Source organism: Capra hircus, chromosome 10, assembly GCF_001704415.2.
Source record: "Capra hircus breed San Clemente chromosome 10, ASM170441v1, whole genome shotgun sequence".
NCBI classification, from domain to species: Eukaryota; Metazoa; Chordata; class Mammalia; order Artiodactyla; family Bovidae; genus Capra; species Capra hircus.
Window position 1 is genome coordinate 97,807,808 of NC_030817.1, and position 19,453 is coordinate 97,827,260.

The 19,453-nt window shown below is 39.7% G+C and overlaps 1 protein-coding gene across 1 annotated transcript in view; it reads right to left on the reverse strand.

Annotated features, from left to right (window-relative positions):
• KCNN2 (potassium calcium-activated channel subfamily N member 2) overlaps positions 7,302-19,453 on the reverse strand; it is a 529,203-nt gene continuing 517,051 nt past the window's right edge. Inside the window, exons 9-12 of the mRNA XM_018053733.1 lie at positions 17,842-17,969; positions 14,302-14,310; positions 11,539-11,608; positions 7,302-7,907 (exon numbers count right to left, since the gene is read on the reverse strand). Of these exons, the coding sequence (XP_017909222.1) occupies positions 7,620-7,907; positions 11,539-11,608; positions 14,302-14,310; positions 17,842-17,969 (495 nt within the window). The 3' untranslated portion in view covers positions 7,302-7,619. The remainder of the gene's footprint in view (positions 7,908-11,538; positions 11,609-14,301; positions 14,311-17,841; positions 17,970-19,453) is intronic.

Sequence of the window (19,453 nt, forward strand, 5' to 3'; positions counted from 1 at the left end):
CATCTTTTCTTCCATGCCATGCAGTAGCTCTTTTATTTTTATGGAATCAAATTAATCAGTCTTCTGTTGCCTCTGGAGTCTAGGAAATAATTCATTATCTTAGGTTTAAGAGAAAGTCATGCACATTGTGTTCTAATACTTAAGCTGTTTTGGTTTTCACACTGAGCTCTCTGCTTCATTCGGAATGTAGTCTTTTGTATGATGTGAAGTTTGGAAAGAGTATTATCCTTTTTAAAAATGTCTGTCTAGTTCCTCCACATCATTTATCAAAAAGTACATCTTTCATGTTTCTGTTAGTTCTTGGCCAATTCTAATAATAATTATTTTTCTTGATACCATGACTATTGATTTTTGGTTCATTTGATCTCTCCAGGATGAAAGGGATCTTAAAATCTACCACAATTGTTTTTCCTATTATTTCTCGTAAGTTTGCTTTATATGTATTACTTTTTAGTGCATACAATTCATGTCAGCTTTCTCTCCAAGGATCAATTTAACACGACCATCCTTTTGAGACTTCATATTATTTCTCTTCAATTCCATTAGTCTGAAATGAATGTTGCCATCACTGTTTTTGGTTGTTTGCACTAAACTAAATTATCCCCTGTAATTTGGGTTTTAATGTTTTTTCTATAATTTTATGTCCTTTCTAAAAAGCACATAGATGCATTTCATGATGAACTCGATCTTAGAGTATCTGTCCTTTAAGAGTGTAAATTAAACCACTGTTACTTGTCAGGCTTCATGTTATTCTTTACTTTGGACTCCTTGCTTTGTGCTTTCTCCTTTTTGTGCTTTCTTGCTATTTTTTGTTTGTTTGTTTCTTCCAAAATCATTTTAATGTATAGTTTTCTAATCATCAAGGTCAAGAATGAAGACCCATGTTATACTTTTTCTCCTTTTTATAAACAAGTTCTCATTAAATACTTTTGCAAAGGTTTTTCTTCTAAATATTTAATCTTCAAATTAAAAAAATACTGTTTTTTAACCAATTTTTAGATTCTCTTTATTATTGATATAAAAAAGATATCCTATCAATGTGACTATTTCTAGAAAAAAGCAGGAACAGGAATCTCATAAAGATATAAAGGACCCCACACTGCAACTATAGACCAATCGCTAAAAATTATTTTTTTTACCTTTTTTTTCCCACTGCAACCTGATATAAGAGCAATAACACCTTTGTTATCATTATTCTCTGTTTAGTGAATTATAATCCTCAAACTCCCTAGACTTATTTTAGAACATGTAAAAGTAGTATTAACATCAAGCTTTTAAAGAAAGAAAGAAAGAAAATGAAAAGTGGCCCATTGAAGTCGTATTTAAGAAATTTCAACCTTTCCTCACAGTGAATATTATTTCCCCTACAAACTCAAAAATAAAAATATTGACTCACTTAAAGTCTTTTGTCTAGGGATTGTCAGTTTTCTGTCTGGGACAGTGATTTCATCCAACAGAAAGGCTAATTTTGAGCTTTTATTCCCTAAGGCCACTAAACTATGAATGTTTGACCTGCATTTATTAACAGTAACAGTAACTGAAAGTGAGAATGAAGGAGAAAGAGGGGTGATTGGTGACACGTAATCACATGATACGTGTAAAACCTGAAGAGACAGGCTGTACCTATCTAGTCTCCTTGAAGGGATGGTTGTTGACATGGTGAAAATGGTGGGCTTTGAGACAGAAAAACGTACTTATTTTAAAAATATTCATTAATTTGGCAGAACCAGGTTTTAGTTGTGGCATGTGGGATCTTCAATCTTTGTTGTGACATGTGGGATCTTGAGTTGCAGTGTATGAGCTCTTCACTGTAGCCTGTGGGATCTAATTCCCTGACCAGGGGTTGGACCCTGACCCCCTGCATTTGGAATGCAGATTCTTAGTCACTTCACCACCTGGGAAATCTCAGAATAATGTAGGTTTGGTAAAGAACTTGCCTGCCAGTGCAGGAGATATAAGAGATGTGGGTTTGAGCGCTGGGTTGGGAAGATCCCCTGGAGGAGGAAATGGCAACCCACTCGTGTTCTTGCTTGGAAAATCCCATGGACAGAGGAGACTCGTGGGCTACAGTCCATGGGGTCACAGAGTTGGACACGACTGAGCGACTAACACTACTGCTACTGGAATGTTACGACCACAAGTTGTTAGATTTTTGTTGGACGTTGTACCAAATGTCTTCTTCCTAAAGCCTTTTCAATCCTCCCTTTACAGTGAAGATACTGCTGCTGTTGTTCAGTCGCTCAGTCGTGTCTGACTCTTTGTGACCCCAAGGACTGCACCTTGCCAGGCTTCTCGTCCTTCACTATCTCTCAGAGCTTGCTCAGACTCATGTCCATTGAGTCGGTGATGCCACCCAACCATCTCATTGTCTGTCACCCCCTTCTCCTCCTGCCTTCAATCTTTCCCAGCATCAGGGTCTTTTCTGATGAGCCAGCTCTTCGCATCAGGTGGCCAAAGTATTGGAGCTTCAGCTTCAGTATCAGTCCTTCCTATGAATACTCAGGGTTGATTTCTTTGGGGGCTGACAAAAGATGCTGATGGTACCTTCATTTTAGTGTCATATCCCATCTCTCACCTTCCATCTGAGGAGGGCTGATGGCTACAGTCTCACAAGTGTGTACAGTGCTGGCCTGTGTGCCTGACAGCTCGGGAACTGGCCAGTTTCAGCAGAGGTGGTAGGTGCCTTTGCCTCAGGACATGGGTGACCACCCAGGTTGTTCTATGACCTGTTTGAATCCCTTGTCACTCATGTGGGACTCACAAAATGGCCCACAGCACATGTGCATTTTCCCCTTGAGTGAAAGTCCTCAAATATTTCCATTCGTTTACCTTGACTGAGGGAGCTAAGTTTCACTGCCCCCCCATATATATATATATTTTTTTTTTTTGGGGGGGGCCACGGTAGGTGACCTCAGGAAAATTGACAACTGAATAACTGGGCTCTGGCGAGAGGCCAGAGCTGCTTCCCTAACAAGGAGTAGAGGAGGCAAGTTACTAAGAAAGTGGGAGATGGGAGAGGAGGAAGCCCTCTGTTCAGCTTTGCACTTGGCTGCAGTCTGTAGACCACTGCCTCCCTCTCAGCCTTTATCTGGATCTGAAGCTGAACGAGCTCCAATCCAGAGGTTCTAACACTACCAGGATGAGCAGTCCCACATTTCTAATTCCTCTTGTAGCGGCTCCCCACCACCAATACCATGTGGGAATGCCAAGAACATTGGGTCAGAGGAAAACCTGTAAGTGGAGAAAAGGACAGGTCTGGGGGGAAAAAATTCGAAGTATTTCTAACAGCTCAAAATAAGCAATACCTGTGATATGTTTTCCATTTCTGGGTTCACTGACTTGTAACGTATTGAATACGGCAAGTTTTAGAAAGCGTCACTGCCAGGGCTTTTGTCTTTTTGTCCCCTGGCCTAGAAAACTGAAATACAGCATGCTCATCAGGGCCTCTTGCAGGACAGCAAGGAGAGGTGTTCCTCGTATCATACCTATAGATGCTTCAAGCCTCACGTCTTCCAGAACACTATCTGTTAAACAACCAGTTTGATAATTTTCTCTGAATAGATTGACTTGACAGTTTTGCTAGAATGCGCACACTATTTCAGGGAGGGCTACACAGACAGGGAGAAGTATGTTAAGGCTCCTGAACTAAAGGCATGGTTCTGGTCTAAGTCTTGATTGACCCCACCAGCACACCCCTAATCAAGTATTCCAAGTCCTAAGCACAAGGCACAAGCACGGTCTATGTTTCTGGATCATATTTATGAAGAGATTCTGTGGGAAGGCAAGAAGAAAGAACAGGACAGAACCACAAAAAGCATATATATATCTATATATACACATAAATACACCTGTTGATATTCTAGGATTGGGATTCCCAGGTGCTGCAAGTGGTAAAGAATCCGCCTGCCAAGGCAGGAGACGCAAGAGACATGGGTTCCATCCCTGGGTTGGAAAGATCTCCTGGAGTTGGAAATGACAACCTACTCCACTATTTCTTGCCTGGAAAATTCCATAGGCAGAGGAGCCTGGTGGGTTACAGTCCATGGGGTGCAAAGAGTCAGACACAACTCAGCAAGCATATGCACACAGACACACATTCTAGGATCACTTAAAAAGAGTTACAGGATCAGGAAATCAATAAATGAATCCATCATTCAGTATTTGTTTTCAGAATTAACTAGGTGAGTGGAAGAATTCATAACCTCTACTATGAGGTATTAAAAGTTAAAAAGATAGGCAATGGGATGTTTGATATTTGTTGTGTTATATTTGAAATAACATTAAAAAATACCTACCATCATTTAACGCTAGGATTTACAGAGCTCCACTGACATCTGTGTCTTTTTATATTCATTTTGTAGATGAGAAAAAGGAGAAAAGGAGGCTCAGAAGGATTAAGGGTGCTCAAGTATTCAGAACTAGCAAGAATTCCGTTCTAAACCCAATTCTGACTTTTAACCTCCTCTTTCCATTTTTTCACTCTACTTCTCAAGATTGGGCAAAGTTGAATAACAGGGCTGTAAAACTTCAATCCATCTCTCAAGATTTGACTGCAACTCAACCAACAGATTTTTATCCCAATTTCTATATTGTTTTGGAATAGAATTATTTGATTATTGCAGATGCTTTGATGGAGAGTCTCTGGCAAAACAGTTGCCAGTGGAGGTGACGTTAGGGAGAAAAGATATACAATTTTCTAGATCTACTACTTGTTATGACTTTGGTTGATGATATTTTAAGAGCATGGAATCTTCTTTCTAGTGGCTAACTCATGACACTGTGTATAAATAGGGGAAATGAAGAAAAGTATTGAGGAAGGTGGTGCCATTATCGTTCACAGTGATCGGTGGTGGTTGTATGTTCTGCTATTGGCTGTAGAGAAGAGAGGCTAGGGCGTGGTAGGTTGGAGTGTAACACATTCAGTTATCATTAGAAATTTGTGAAAACAAGAGTGTAAACTAGAGCAAGTTATAGAGCTCACTAAAGACTAATCTAAGGTCTCCTCAGAGGATCTTGCTTCATGTTCAATGCCATGTGGGGAAAGCCTTGGTAACATGAAGTAGAGTTAAGTTTATTCAACAGATCATTGACCACGAATTCTATGCAACAGATGGGTTCTCGCCTCCTCTTCCAAATTGTGGATATTTGGTATTATTTAAAATACAGAAAAGACTCTTGAGAGTCCCTTGGACTGCAAGGAGATCCAACCAGTCCATTCTGAAGGAGATCAGCCCTGGGATTTCTTTGGAAGGAATGATGCTAAAGCTGAAACTCTGGTACTTTGGCCACCTCATGCGAAGAGTTGACTCATTGGAAAAGACTCTGATGCTGGGAGGGATTGGGGGCAGGAGAAGGGGACGACAGAGGATGAGATGGCTGGATGGCATCACTGACTCGATAGACAGGAGTTTGGGTGAACTCCGGGAGTTGATGATGGACAGGGAGGCCTGGCGTGCTGCGATTCATGGGGTTGTAAAGAGTCGGACACGACTGAGCGACTGAACTGAACTGAACTGAAAATACAGAAACAAAAGACCATATACTTTTGTTTAATCATGACTGGTCTGCATATACTTTGCATAAAGAAACAGGAAAAGATGGATTAAATGACATCCTCCATGAGGGACAATTAAAGGAGCCAGTGAATAAACACCAGGCAATGAAATTTAAATTAAAACTCATGTCTCTGCTCTCTTCAAAAAGAAGAACAATATATTATTTTTGCCCTTGTCTTCTAGTATTCTGGGATGGTGGTGCTAATTGATCAGTAAAATGATAATTAAGCTTAATTATCTGCTATTATGGTTTTCAGTCACAGAGGTAGACTAGATAAGAACTGCAAGAATCACAAGAATTTATCATTTTTTCAGTTTCTCTCTTCCTTACATCCAGTGTTTATACCAAATACTTGATGTATTTTTGTATGTTACCCAAAATAAAATTTTCTTATTTCATCCATGAAGTAGAAAGCCTACTGGAGTAGGAATCTTAAGTTCATTTAACCCAGCAGTTTGTTCCTATAAGCAGTACTCTAATAGTTTTACTTATTTGCAAGCCTTGTCTTCATTCTACACTGAAATATATAAGGTGTGTGAAAGAGCTTTATTTTCAGTCACTCTGCTTGAGTAATAAATGGTAAGTGATTCTCATGCAGTCTGAAGGAATCATACATTTACGTCCTTGATCTTGAATGGAAACATTTGAATTTCTGCATCAATTATAGAAAATAGTTATGAAAGTGATTTTATTCATTGAATTATGCAAGCTGATAAATGTGTAGCTCTAGTTTTGTGTTAAGAAAAACACCTGGAGGCTGTCTCATAAGGCAGACACCAAAGGGTGTTGTGTAGAATCAAGGGGAAGAGGGCAAAGGCAGACTTCTCTGAAAATGAAGGAGTCTCTTTTAGGTGTAAGCCAGCCCGAGAGGACTGGTTTCAGAGCGGTCCAAGTGAAGCCTGATTTTTATCATGTTACCCCTGACAGCTCTTCCTAGGCTCTAGAGACTACCAGGTTAAGGAAATCCAAACTGCTATTACCTCAAAGGTGGTTTTCCCAAACTCACTGGATTTTTAGAGTAATTGTGGAAAGGGATGTATTTGCACCAATAAATATCGAGTTCCTTTTCAGAGAAACTGGTCTTAACAGCAGTGAAACAAGCATGCTAAAACTTTTGAAATTCAGCAGATGCCACTCACTTCCCAGTACCAAACATGTAACCACAGACCAAGAGTACAGACTGACCATTTGCTAGAGTTATGCTCATTTATGTTGATTATGCTATTAGGAGCTATGCAACCACATATGTATATGAACATGTATGTATATAATGCAAAGAGTGAACCATGGGCCTCTCATAATAAATTCATGGGGAAAGATGAAATAAGTAGTGTACATCTAAAATTCTGCACCATTAGTTGATAGACAGTGTTGTACCCTGATACTTTCTTCAAGCAAATTTGCTGGTAAACTAGGAATAAAATAATTCTTGAAAGCATCGGTGTCCCTAGTTCATATTACAGGTTTTGGTGTAACAGTCTCACTTTCCACATAATTTGGAAACAAAATTAAATAGAAATGACATGTGAACTCAAAGAATGGTAAGCTGGCTGGGTCAAATAGTTTTGACTATAATATTTCATAATGAGAGAAAATCTTAGTGAAGAGGTATGGAGTAATTGAAAGACTTCTGCCTGGCCAAACTTTCGGAAATAAAAATGATCAAAGTGCGTTAGATGATAATCATTTTACCTTGAAAATAATGTGAAAAGTAAGCCTTTAGAAATGTCGAGTGACGAAATGTGTGCAGAAATTAACTTTTTTTTATTATATATCATATAATGTAGTAGTAAAGTCTGTTTGAAGTGCATGAATAAAAAGTTAGTGAAATTACAGGAGGAACAATCTATATAGCAATAATAGGTGCATTCCTTGTGCATCTGAAAGAAAAAAAAAAAAGAGTTTTCACTCATTTTGGCCTAAAACTTAGTGTTCAGGTTCCCAGGATTCTGACATCAGAACCCGGATAACGCTGATTAGAACCATAGGGGCTTTACAATAAAAGCTAAAATATTGACCATATGATGGCAAAAAGTCTTATTTTGTGGTTAACTGATTCTCTTCTAGCTACTCTCTGATGAAGTTGGTGGCGCTGTAGAGGAGGACCGCCGCCTCCTGGACGAGGACCGGGACCGCTCAGCATCGTAGGGGACGTGCTTGTCATAGTTCTCCATCTGAGCCTCGAGGAAGTCTCTCTGCTGCTGCCTGATGGTTTGGCTTATGAGCCCAGGCAGGGCATGGATGCTACCAATCAAAGTCTCTAACTTCGTTTCCAGGGTAACGATCCTCTTCTCAAAGTCTTCACTTCTTTCATTTAAGTCGGAAATCATGTCATACATGATGTTCTGGGTCTAGAAAATAAGATTGAGAAGAACAGAAAGACAAAGAATGAAGGTTTAATTACATTTGCCCTGGAAGCATACTAGCCAGCTATCAGAGCTTGAGGGCTGGTCTCCTTTTGGCAACTTGCAGTGCAACAGGGGTGTCAGCTAACTGAACACATGACCTGGCCAAACAAATTTGGTGTGTCTGTTCAATGCCAGGACTTAGAAGAGTAAGATCTTAGGAATTAATTTGATCCAGTTGCAGAAAATGGTGCTCAGGTATTGCTGGTGGTATGTCCAAGGATTTTAAGTGGTGTGTGGAGAGACAAACATGTTTTGATTTTATATTTATGTATATACTTTAAGGGCTGTTAGAAAAGTTAGCATGTCAAATACATTTTGTAACATGTAATACTAATTAGGGCAAGGCTGATTGTTAAAAACAAGCTGATTTTAAAGAACAATACATAATAGTGCAGATGGTATTGGGATATAGCAGACATTTGACTGGAATATGAATGAAGTTTAGGACAAACTGATTTGATCACGTAATTTAGTAACTTAAAGCAATTAAAAAGTGCCTAAATATCTTTTTGCTGCCTTATGTTCCAAATTATAGGCTCTCCTTTGGGTCAAATAGAGTTTTTACAGATAACTAGCAAGAGAAGGCAATGGCACCCCACTCCAGTACTCTTGCCTGGCAAATCCCATGGACGGAGGAGCCTGGTAGAGTGCAGTCCATGGGGTCACTAGGAGTCGGACACAACTGAGCGACTTCACTTTCACTTTTCACTTTCATGCATTGAAGGAAATGGCAACCCACTCCAGTGTTCTTGCCTGGAGAATCCCAGGGACAGGGGAGCCTGGTGGGCTGCCGTCTATGGGGTCGCACAGAGTCGGACAGGACTGAAGCGACTTAGCAGCAGCAGCAGCGAGAGAATAAATGTTGGAGGAGATACTAAAGTTACCAATCCACCTTGTTAGCTATGGCTTAATTAGAACTAAGTTGTTTGAAATATGAAAACGTTTTTGGTGTCCTAGTGAATTTTGCAACTGGTTGTCCTGATCAGAGGGTATTCATAACCGACTCCCAGTTATAGTGCTGGAAATAGGGAGACAAGAGACAGGGAAAGAGACTTCAGTGCTGACCAGCTCAGAACCAGAGAGGGAAGAGGGTGATCAGGAAAGGAAAGCTGGCGACATTAACCTTAGCCCACTGCAGGCTTTCCCAAGCCTCAGACCTTTATGGCTAAGCCTGCTCTCCTATCGTATTTCCCTCTATAATATATGTTCTTATCCTGTTTATCAACCTCTTAGTGATGATAAATGAACTTCCTGAATAAGGAAGCTACTGTTCAGAACACAGGCAAACCTTCCTGGGTTTGGCCAGGAAGACAGTTCATTAACTCTATGTTTACTATGCAGTCTTGAGACTATATGAGACTATTCATTCAGCAAGTACTAAACTCTTTATGTCATCGACAGTCCTGCAATAATAATAAGCATGGCACTAAAGAAGTAACTGAAAGACACAGCATCTTGCCTTACAGATACATAATTTTCCTTCAAGAGTATATTTATTATGTATAATAGTATATATTATAGTAAAATGATATATATTATATATATTTTCAAATGACATCTTTTATTTTTTCATAAAAATACCCAATTTCTTTTATCATTCGTTCTAAGAATGATAATAAGAACCTGCTCCTTCTTTGTTCACAATGTGTCCCAGTGAGAACCACGGGTGTAAACATTAGTTGAGCACATCTTTCAGGCCTCATATATACGTGCTGCCCAGCTTAAATGAATGATACATAATCTCCTAGGATTTCACTTCAGTTCAGTCGCTCAATTGTGTCTGACTCTTTGTGACGCCATGGACTGCAGCACGCCAGGCCTCCCTCCCTGTCCATCACCAACTCCTGGAGTTTACCCCACTGAGTCGGTGATGCCATCCAACCATCTCATCCTCTGTCATCCCCTTCTCCTCCTGCCTTCAATCTTTCCCAGCATCAGGAAAGATGCTAGGAGTCAGTTTTTAACTTTTCAAATGAGTCAGTGCATGAGGTGGCCAAAGTAATGGAGTTTCAGCTTTAGCTTCAGTCCTTCCAGTGAACACCCAGGACTGATCTCCTTTAGGATGGACTGGTTGGATCTCCTTGCAGTCCAAGGGACTCTCAAGAGTCTTCTCCAACACCACAGTTCAAAAGCATCAATTCTTAGGCGCTCAGCTTTCTTTATAGTCCAACTCTCACATCCATACATGACTACTGGAAAAACCATAGCCTTGACTGGACGGACCCTTGTTGGCAAAGTAATGTCTCTGCTTTTGAATATGCTGTCTAGGTTGGTCATAACTTCCCTGTCAAGGAGTAAGCGTCTTTTAATTTCATGGCTTCAGTTACTATCTGCAGTGATTTTGGAGCCCCCCAAAATAAAGTCTGACACTGTTTCCCATCTATTTGCCGTGAATAGATGTAAATCTTACTCCTAGGGCTAAGTTACTAAATACTTCACTTCTGTTCATAAGATATCAAATATTCCACTCCAACATATTTATACAGTATGTATTACTGATGGACAGGGAGGCCTGGTGTGCTGTGGTTCATGGGGTTGCAAAGAGTCAGACACAACTGAGAGAATGAACTGAACTGATATACACTAAAATGAATTTAATTAATGACTCTAGGACAAATAGGTATAATTTTCGAAGACTATAATGGGGGCCTTGTAAAGGACATAGTTGTTACGGCAAACAAACAGCAGAACACAGGTCTTACTGAGAACTGCCTCCTTCAAAGCATTTATGTTAACAGGCTCAACACATACATAAATGCTGTTCTAATGCCTCCTTTAAAATTTAGAACATTGAAAGGAATGCTGTCATTGTTGAAAAATAATCATATTTTGAAGTACAGTTCACTTGAGAGGAACAGCCAAAATAAAGCAGATAAAACATCTAAATGTGATATAAGAATTGGGGACTATTAATGTACTTTACAAAAGTAGTGTGAAGACATAGAGATCAACGGAGCAGGACAGAACACCTGTTGTTTAAAATAGGTAAAAAAAAAAAAGATTTATTAATGAGTTCTATTTAGCCTTGAAAGTGAAAGTCGCTCAGTCATGTCCGACTCTTTGCAACCCCATGGACTACAGAGTCCGTGGAATTCTCCAGGCCAGAATACTGGAGTGGGTTACCTTTCCCTTCTCCAGGGGATCATCCCAACCGGGGACTGAACTCAGGTCTCTCGCACTGCAGGTGGATTCTTTACCAGCTGAGCCAGAAGGGAAGCCCCATTTAGCCTTGAGCTTCATAGTAAAACCCAAGATCTGGCTCTGCTCTCATAGGGATGAGACTAAGCTACATATAAGCATCCTAAAGGTATTGTCTCATAGCTCAATTATATTTCTAACTGAACTTCAAGTCCCTGTAAGCAGCGAAGCTTTTAGAATGGGGTTAACGTGTAGAGGGAAAGTGCACACTTAGGAAGAGTCTTAGAAGGATTCTGTTAAGCCGGGCTGTCACATCGGTGCGGTCTGCCGGTTTGACTGGTTAAATGTCTTTGGAGTGCCCGCCTCCTGAAGTGGTACCGTGTACAGGGGTTAGCTCCAACAGGTGCGAATACAGGGGCCGAGACCCCAAGCTCACCTTCGCCAGGTCCACCAAGGTGTTCGCCTGGTCGTTCAGCTTCCTCTGCTCCATTTTTACACTTCTCAATCTAAAAGACAGAATCTGAAGTCAGAAAGTTTTTTTTTTTTTTCTTTTCTGCGACTATCATAAGCCTTCCAAAGAGCATGCACAAAATTGACAAGAGCAAATAACTGCATGAATAATGCCTTGAATATTTGGGGGTAAAGTCCCAATTGGTTATGTATCTGGTACAATGAGAAGCATGCTTCCCCAACACCGCAAAAAGGAAGGGAGAGAGAGAGATAAGGTGTCCTTAGGACAACTATTTACCAGGGAGTCAAAGTTGAATTGAGAAAGGCTCATAAGGATTTAACCATATGAGAAAAGCCAAAACATTCCTTAAAGCCCCAGTATCGTGACAAATAGACATAGGAAGAAATATGCAAAGCAACAGGAATTTTATCAGTGTTGGCACATAAGCACCTTCCTATGTCTATGTGACTAGATACAGGTGTTAGCCCTGTTTAGTCTGAAATGGATTGGATTAGGTATTTGAACCTGATGAAACACAGTGATAAGTGAGATTCTTATTAGCAACAAGAAAACTTTTATTCAACCAGCAGCAAGATAACTCAAAACACATAATTCTCTTATTCTTCATTGATTGTATTTATTTCACTTGACTTTTACACTGCCACTGAATTTGAAGGGAAGCCAGACCATTTCCTTGGGAGAATTTCCCTTCGTTTTTTAATTGTAGATAAAAGTCACAGGACAATTGGAGTGTCTGACAGATGGTATCTCTTCTACTTGTAAAGTTACTTTTAGAAACTTTTAAATAACATTGAGTATGTCTGATTGACAGTCATAAAACCTTTTTTTTTTTTTAAAATTCTGAATGAGTACTTACTATGCTGCAACTTAGTGACAGTAATATTTCAACATATATTTATTCAGTGCTCATTACCTAGCAAGAAATTAAGATTTTCCAACCAGAGAAAAGCAGTCTATTGCTAAGACAACAATTCAAAGCCATGCTCCAAGAGAAGCAGGTCTCTGACCTACTTTGTGAAAACCCATGCTAACCTTATTACTCTGGTGACAAGTCATTTTACAAAGTATAGTGTTAATGCTGGAGCATATATTCTTGATTACTTCCCAATTTAAATGAAAGGTAATTGGCTAGAAGGGATACAAAAATTCACAGGGCAAGATTTTACTGCCAGGGAGATTTCTGTAACACATGTTCACTATGCTCAGTGATTTTGTTCTGAAATATGGATCTTCAATATGCCACCAAATCTGTCTGTAGTGAAAAGACAGCTCCTCCTGCCAGTGAGCATTTAAGTGACACCTGCTTCTGACACGATCTTTACCAGTCTCAAACAGGTTAAGGTCAGATCTTGTGATTGTGATTATGTGTTTCTTTATTAGAAGACTTGGAACTAATTTAACTGGCTCCTTTTTATGCTATTATAGTAATGGAATATGTTTTAGTCTAAAAGAAATCTACAAACACATATTTAAATCTAATATGTTGTTGAGAAATGTTTCTCGAAGTACTTAAAAGGGTTGCAGTTCTTGATGTGTGCCTTTTAAAAAGAGTAAAAAAAAAAAAAAAAACAAAAAAACACACACCCCAAACACAAGCAAACCAACTTCAAACAGGTGTGGGTCATTCTAGAGAAATCTATTAGAGAAAATTAACAGTGTCAGACACAGACTTTATGCTCCTTGGCCCTAACCTGACATTCAGTTTCTTTGTGTCTGAAAAGAAGAGTGTTAGATTGGGATTTTCTTTCTGAAGGGCTGGATTTATACCAATGGAGGTGTTCTACATGACTAAGTGATACTCAAGCAAGACATTAAAGAACACTAAACCAGATGGAGAGAGAGTTATTCCCTTTAATTCTCTTCCAGTTCTTGAATTATTATAAGAAAAACCTCCTGGGCTAGTCCTATCCTGTTTTTATCTCCTAACACCTGCTCTTCTCCCCTCCCCCCTTTTTTTCCAAAGAGGGAGCAGAATCTCAGCTCAGAGCTCTCTCTGCAGGCAACAGCTTGTGGCTTGAGTTCAATACCAGTGGCTTAGTTGTCAACCAATTTACCGTTACTTCTCTCTCCTTGCTGGGAGTGACATATTTTTAAATCCATTTATGACAGGGATTTATATCAAGCTTTCTTTTCAAATTTAGGGAAGTCATAGCTGAGTCAGCACATGAATGACTCGAAGTTTGGGACCACCAGATGGGAAGTCTCTAGCATCGGGTCAGGACAGCACAGTTCTGAGCTCTGCAAGCCAGCTAGCAAGGCCGGTGCTGGGCCCCTTGCTGAGGTGGGTGCTGCCCCTTCCACACAACATACTTCTCTTGGCTAATTCTATTATGCCTCTGACAGTAGAATTTTGCCCATTTTATTTTCTGCTAATCTGGAAAGCTGATGTAGAGTAGCCTTGAACTTAAATCATCTTGCCGTGTTGCCACTTAGACTGCCTGAAAAGTAGACTTGGCATAAAAAGCCTATGTAAGCTGCAGCTGCCAGAATAAAAGGTAACAGGCAGGTGTGTATTTTACTTCTCCCCCCACCCAAAAAGAAGAATAAGAAACATATGCTGATTTCTTCCTTGTGAACTTCACTTATCACAGGAAAATATCATGATTTTGGAACACATTTCCACAGCAGCAATCAGACTACTAAAATTCACAATAGAGGGTCCGCTTGGATGCATGCAGCCGGCAGGAAATTCTGCAAATGCTGAAAGGAGCGGCTCACACAACTTACTTCCGCGCTCTATGTTTCATTTTGTTGAAATAAAAAGACAAAACAAAAGAAAAGAAACTGTAAAATATTCTGGAACAAAACAACACAGAGTGGTGTTCAGTGCACAGGGGGCTCGATTCGCTAGCTGGAAGGTCCTGTTAAGATTCTGCAGGATTTGGGCATATTGATCAGAGAGAAACACTATTCCATTACGTCATCACCCTTCTGCATTGCTACTGTACTCCCCCACCTGAAAGCACAAAGCTTCCTCCAGAACTAGAGTTCGGAAGGAAGAACTTGGATCAAGTTTATCTTGGCCTCTTTGAAATGTGACATTCAAGTAAAATAGGAGACGTTTTTGCCTAGTGTGAATAGGATATAGTTAAATGGATACTACTCTAAACAATAGGATTACACTTTTTTTGGAGGGGATATATCTTTTCCAAGTCAGGGCTATTGGGAAGCCTGGTTTTCTGAAAGGTGGGTAATCTAACACTCTCTGTTATAGAAATTATTGAATTTCTTGGCTCTGAGACAAGTGCATGTTAATTGATGAGTCTCTAGCTGAGACGTAAGAATAAGAAGCTGTAAAGTTGATACCAGAGAAAGTGGTAAAAGTTACAGAAACAGAATGCTTCATGGCACTAAGTGACGATCCCCAAAGACAGACGGGGTCCTAAAAAGAGGACACAGGCCTGCAGAGTTAGGCATCCATTGGAGACTAGAAAGTCCTGCATCCAGGAGAGAGGCCATGAGGCTTGGGAAAGAGAAGGAGAGCTGAGACAGAGGAGGCTGGTAGAGGGGATAGAGCTACTGCAAAGCTCTCAGGACAAATCAGAGGAGAGCAGAGGCCAAGAGAGCTCTAGTAAATGAATGGGCACGTTTTTCCTCAACTGGCAAGGTCCGATATCCCCCGCTGCTGATGGACAAGGCTGGGCAAGGAAGGCAGTAAAGGCCATGCCCGTAGGAATCGAGCCCTATGTGCTTTCCTTTATGACTTCACTCACTAAGTTCAAATGAAAGGTAATTATGCATAATTAGAATAATCTAGCCCCACCCAGCCCATCTACTTTTCACAAAGTTGTAAGGACCCTCCCACCTCAAAGGAAACCCCATAGTCCCAAGGCTAATTTACAAAACAATTTATCTTTGAGTTGCTTGAAGCTCATCTGCTTTAGAAGTACACACAGCTACAGAAGAAACAATGAGAAATGTCTGAAAGAGGCAGAAGAATCACGTGTGGCTTCCTCTGCCCAAAGGCAGCATGCTGAAAGACACATGACACCTACACCATGAAACCCTTCACATCAGGTCAGTATGTCTTGTTGCAATACACCAATTGCTTAGGAACAGCTTTTATACTTAGTTTCTCCAAATATTTTTTTGCCTTTTTAGTATAGAAATTTTCAAACCTACAGCAAAGTTGAAAAAAATTTTACAATGGATATCCCTAAGTTGTCCCCCAATGTTTTGAGTGTGAATGTATTCTGAGCTTCGGAGGTCTATGACAAACTTTTATAAATATATAAATAACCACCATTTATATATGGCCATAGAATTATGAGGAAAATTGTCAAAGCGTTTACTTGTTTTGGTTCTATGAAAGTTTATCAATGTCATCAAAGGCAAGTGTCACATTTCATTATATACTGGAGACACGGCATACTAGCAGGCAGGGACACTAATACAATCCCAGAGGAAATGGGATGTGTGATTGCTGAACCCAGACACTGACCCACTGGCTCAATTCCATGTCACCTTTCATCCCAGGACACTACATCTTCTCACAAACACAAAGGTTAAGTTTTCTTTTTAATAGATCCAAACAAAATAGGTTAGTATCGAAACATTCAAGTACAAAGAAAGAAATCTCTGCAGTACACCATGTGTACCTCTTGTATGAATGCTGAGGTTACTGTGTTGTACGGTAGGCATGTAGGAAGGATCACTCACTCTACCAGGAAAGTTTATCAGGTGACTCTTGAGGGGGAGGTGAAAGCTTAGCATCGCTCAGGGGACCACTCTCTTAGGTCTAAGCCTCAATAAATCAAAATGTGCAGGTAAGAGTACCAGGTGTAGTACCTAGCTTCAAAGGTAGCTATGACTCTAGGAAGCAAGTTCCTGCTTGTGAGCTGGGTCTCATACAATGCCCCTCTCTTTCACTTTTCCTCTTCCCCAGACTTGGAAAAAGTACTATCTTAACATTCTTTTTTTTGTAATGTGGAAAATGCGTAGTTGTGTGTGTCCTGTCAAGTCACTGAAGCAGAAGTAACGTCACTCTGGTGCTGGTGGCAGTGAGGGAAAGGACCCGCGTGGATTGCTAAGACGGCAGTGAAGACCAGCTACTCCGCCGCATGTGCAGAACCCCCTATTTTAGAACTCGGGTTCTTGGATTTTATTTTCATTAGGGAAGGGAGCAATTTCTGTAGAAATACATGTATGTCTATAGACACAGACACATTCCACATTTTCAGTGTTACCTCTTTAAAAAGGGCAGTGGCTGGGCAGGTAAAAAGGTAGATGAATGCTTGGTGATTTTCCAAGAATCAGAATATAAGTGTAATATACATATGAATTATCTAAATAAGTAAAAGGAAAACTTCAACCTCAGAACTTCCTGTCTCTGTGCTAATTAGCTCTGAGAAAATACATCTTACTCTCTAATCTGGATACCTAGTATTTACCTACCTTTCCATGATTACCCTGGTAGGCTGCATGAGAAAAACCAGTTTCCTGACCCACCAATGTGATGCATCTGCCCTTCTCCATATGGAAATGGCATTAAGAGCAAGGCTGCATGACATCACAGCTGACACCCACATAATGTACTTACGGTAACGATGCTGCCAGCCTGGGGGGGAGAAAGACCTGGTGCTTTCAAATTATCATGGAAACTTACTAGATAGAGATGTGTGCTTTAAAGCCTATGATGGTATAACAATAAAATGGTATGAATGACTTAAACAAATTGAGTAAAAGTGGCTTGGATAAAGTCTGAATAATGACAGAAGAGTGCAAGGCCTATAGGAACTCTAAAATCAATAATGAACACGTAGCATATAGAAAATCCCCCAAATCCTGATTAAAAACTAATTTAAAAATTTAAGTATTAAATCAATTGCATGTACTACCTTCACATAAAGATGTTTGGCAGTATGTTAAAAAAATCCAAGTAGATCATAAAATGTTAAATTTCTTTCAAGGTTTTGTACTAGATACAAACTAAACATCTTAGAGCAAACTATATGAATAAATAAATGTAAAAATAAGATTTTTAACTGAAATTATTCCTTCTAATTAAAAAAAAGAATCTGAGTAGACACTTTAATTAATATATTATGTGGCTATTCTCCCAAAAATAAATGATTTTTCACCATAAAATGAACTGACAAATGAAATTCTAAGAAAATTTATGGAATTATTAAAATGCCAAATAATATCTTCTGGGAACAAACATGATAATGTTCTCTTTTTCACTCTCTCATGAAAGAAGAATAAGTAGGTACAAGAATTAAAAACCAGAGACACCAATGCAGAATGAAAGTGAAGAATGATACTTACTGATGAATAGCTTGCAAGAATTTCCGTTGATGTTTTCTGACTTTTGCATGATCTATCTTTTTTACTAGCTTTGTATTTTTGTAAATTAGCCATGTTTCCCTGAGTACATTGGCAGCTGCATTTTTCACCTGTTAGGAAAACAAACAAACACAGCTGGTGATAAGCTCCAGAGCAGAATCCTGCGCAACTTGGTTGGGGGTCTGCTCTTCAGCCTGATGATCATGGTAAGCTCTAGCTCTGCTTAGTAACTCAAAATTGTTTTCTTAAATCTGTGCCTTTTGAAAAGTACCTATATCTGTCTGGGAACACTTACCTTGAAATATGAGGGGCTACTGATCTCTCTTTTGGGCTAACGTCCTCCTTGAGGAACCTTTCATTCACCACTTAAAGAAAAAAAAAAAAAAAGAAGAAGCAGCTACTGTTTTCTTCACCTTGTACTGCAATTGTTCTCTCCATGTTCTTCATTTCCCTGGAGAAAGGCAAGATGCCAGAAGGCCAAGGTTAACCTTGTCCTTTGCAGCTTGTTCAGCATTCCTGGCTGTGCTTACAGGAAGGGCATGTTCCCACTGCTGAATGTACAAGGAGACCCAGTCATCCAGCTTCCCAGCGTGACTCGGCAAATGGCATGCATGTTAGCACACTTTAATCAACTGACAGACAGTCTATGTTGTCAAGATTTTGTTGGTAATTTAAATACACTGTGTTTCACATGGACAGGACAAACCTAAAGGATTTCAGTGACACTGCCAAAGCCTATTGCAGCTGATGGAAAGTGTGAATACTTCCTAGTGAGACTTCAATCACTTTCTTTCTTGATTCGTCTTTAAAAATCCCTGCAAGTCCTCTTTCTTGTTCATAAGACAAGAACTGATGACCCAGACCTTTCAATTGTGCTTGTTATAAGCTATTTATTCGGAGGTCAATCCATTGAATTCTTTTGAATGGGAGATAAAGGATGTCTCCCAAGGAGAACTGCAGGCTAAAGGAGGACTGGGTGGAGGAAGACACCTTTTTAAAGATGAAATAATATCATTTGCAGCACCATGGGTGGGCCTAGAGATTGTCATTCTGAGTGAAATAAATCAGAGAAGCAGAAGCGTCATATGGCATCCCTTATACATGAACTAAAAACACAGGATACAAATGAACTTGTTTATAAAACAGACTCAGAAACTTAGAGAACACATTTATGGTTGTCAGGGGAAAAGATGGGGGGAATGAATAGTTAGGGAGCTTGGATGGACATGCACACACTAGATATTTAAAGTGGATAACCAATAAGGGCCAACTCTATAGCACAGGGTACTCTGCTCAGTGTCACATGACAGCCTGAATTGGAGGGGAGTTTGTGGGAGAATGGATACGAGTACATGGATACACATACAATGTATGGTTGAATCCCTTTGCAGTCTACCTGAAATTATCTTAACATTGTTAATTGGCTATACCGCAATAGGAAATAATTTTTTTTTTTTTTAAGGCAGTGTCGTGGGGAAAGACAGAACAATGAACTGGGCTTCAGAAACAGATTTTAAGTCCTTGACTTTGGACCAACCAAGTCAGGTCAAGGAGGTCAGCTAACATTGTAGAACTTGAGTTTTCTCTAACATGA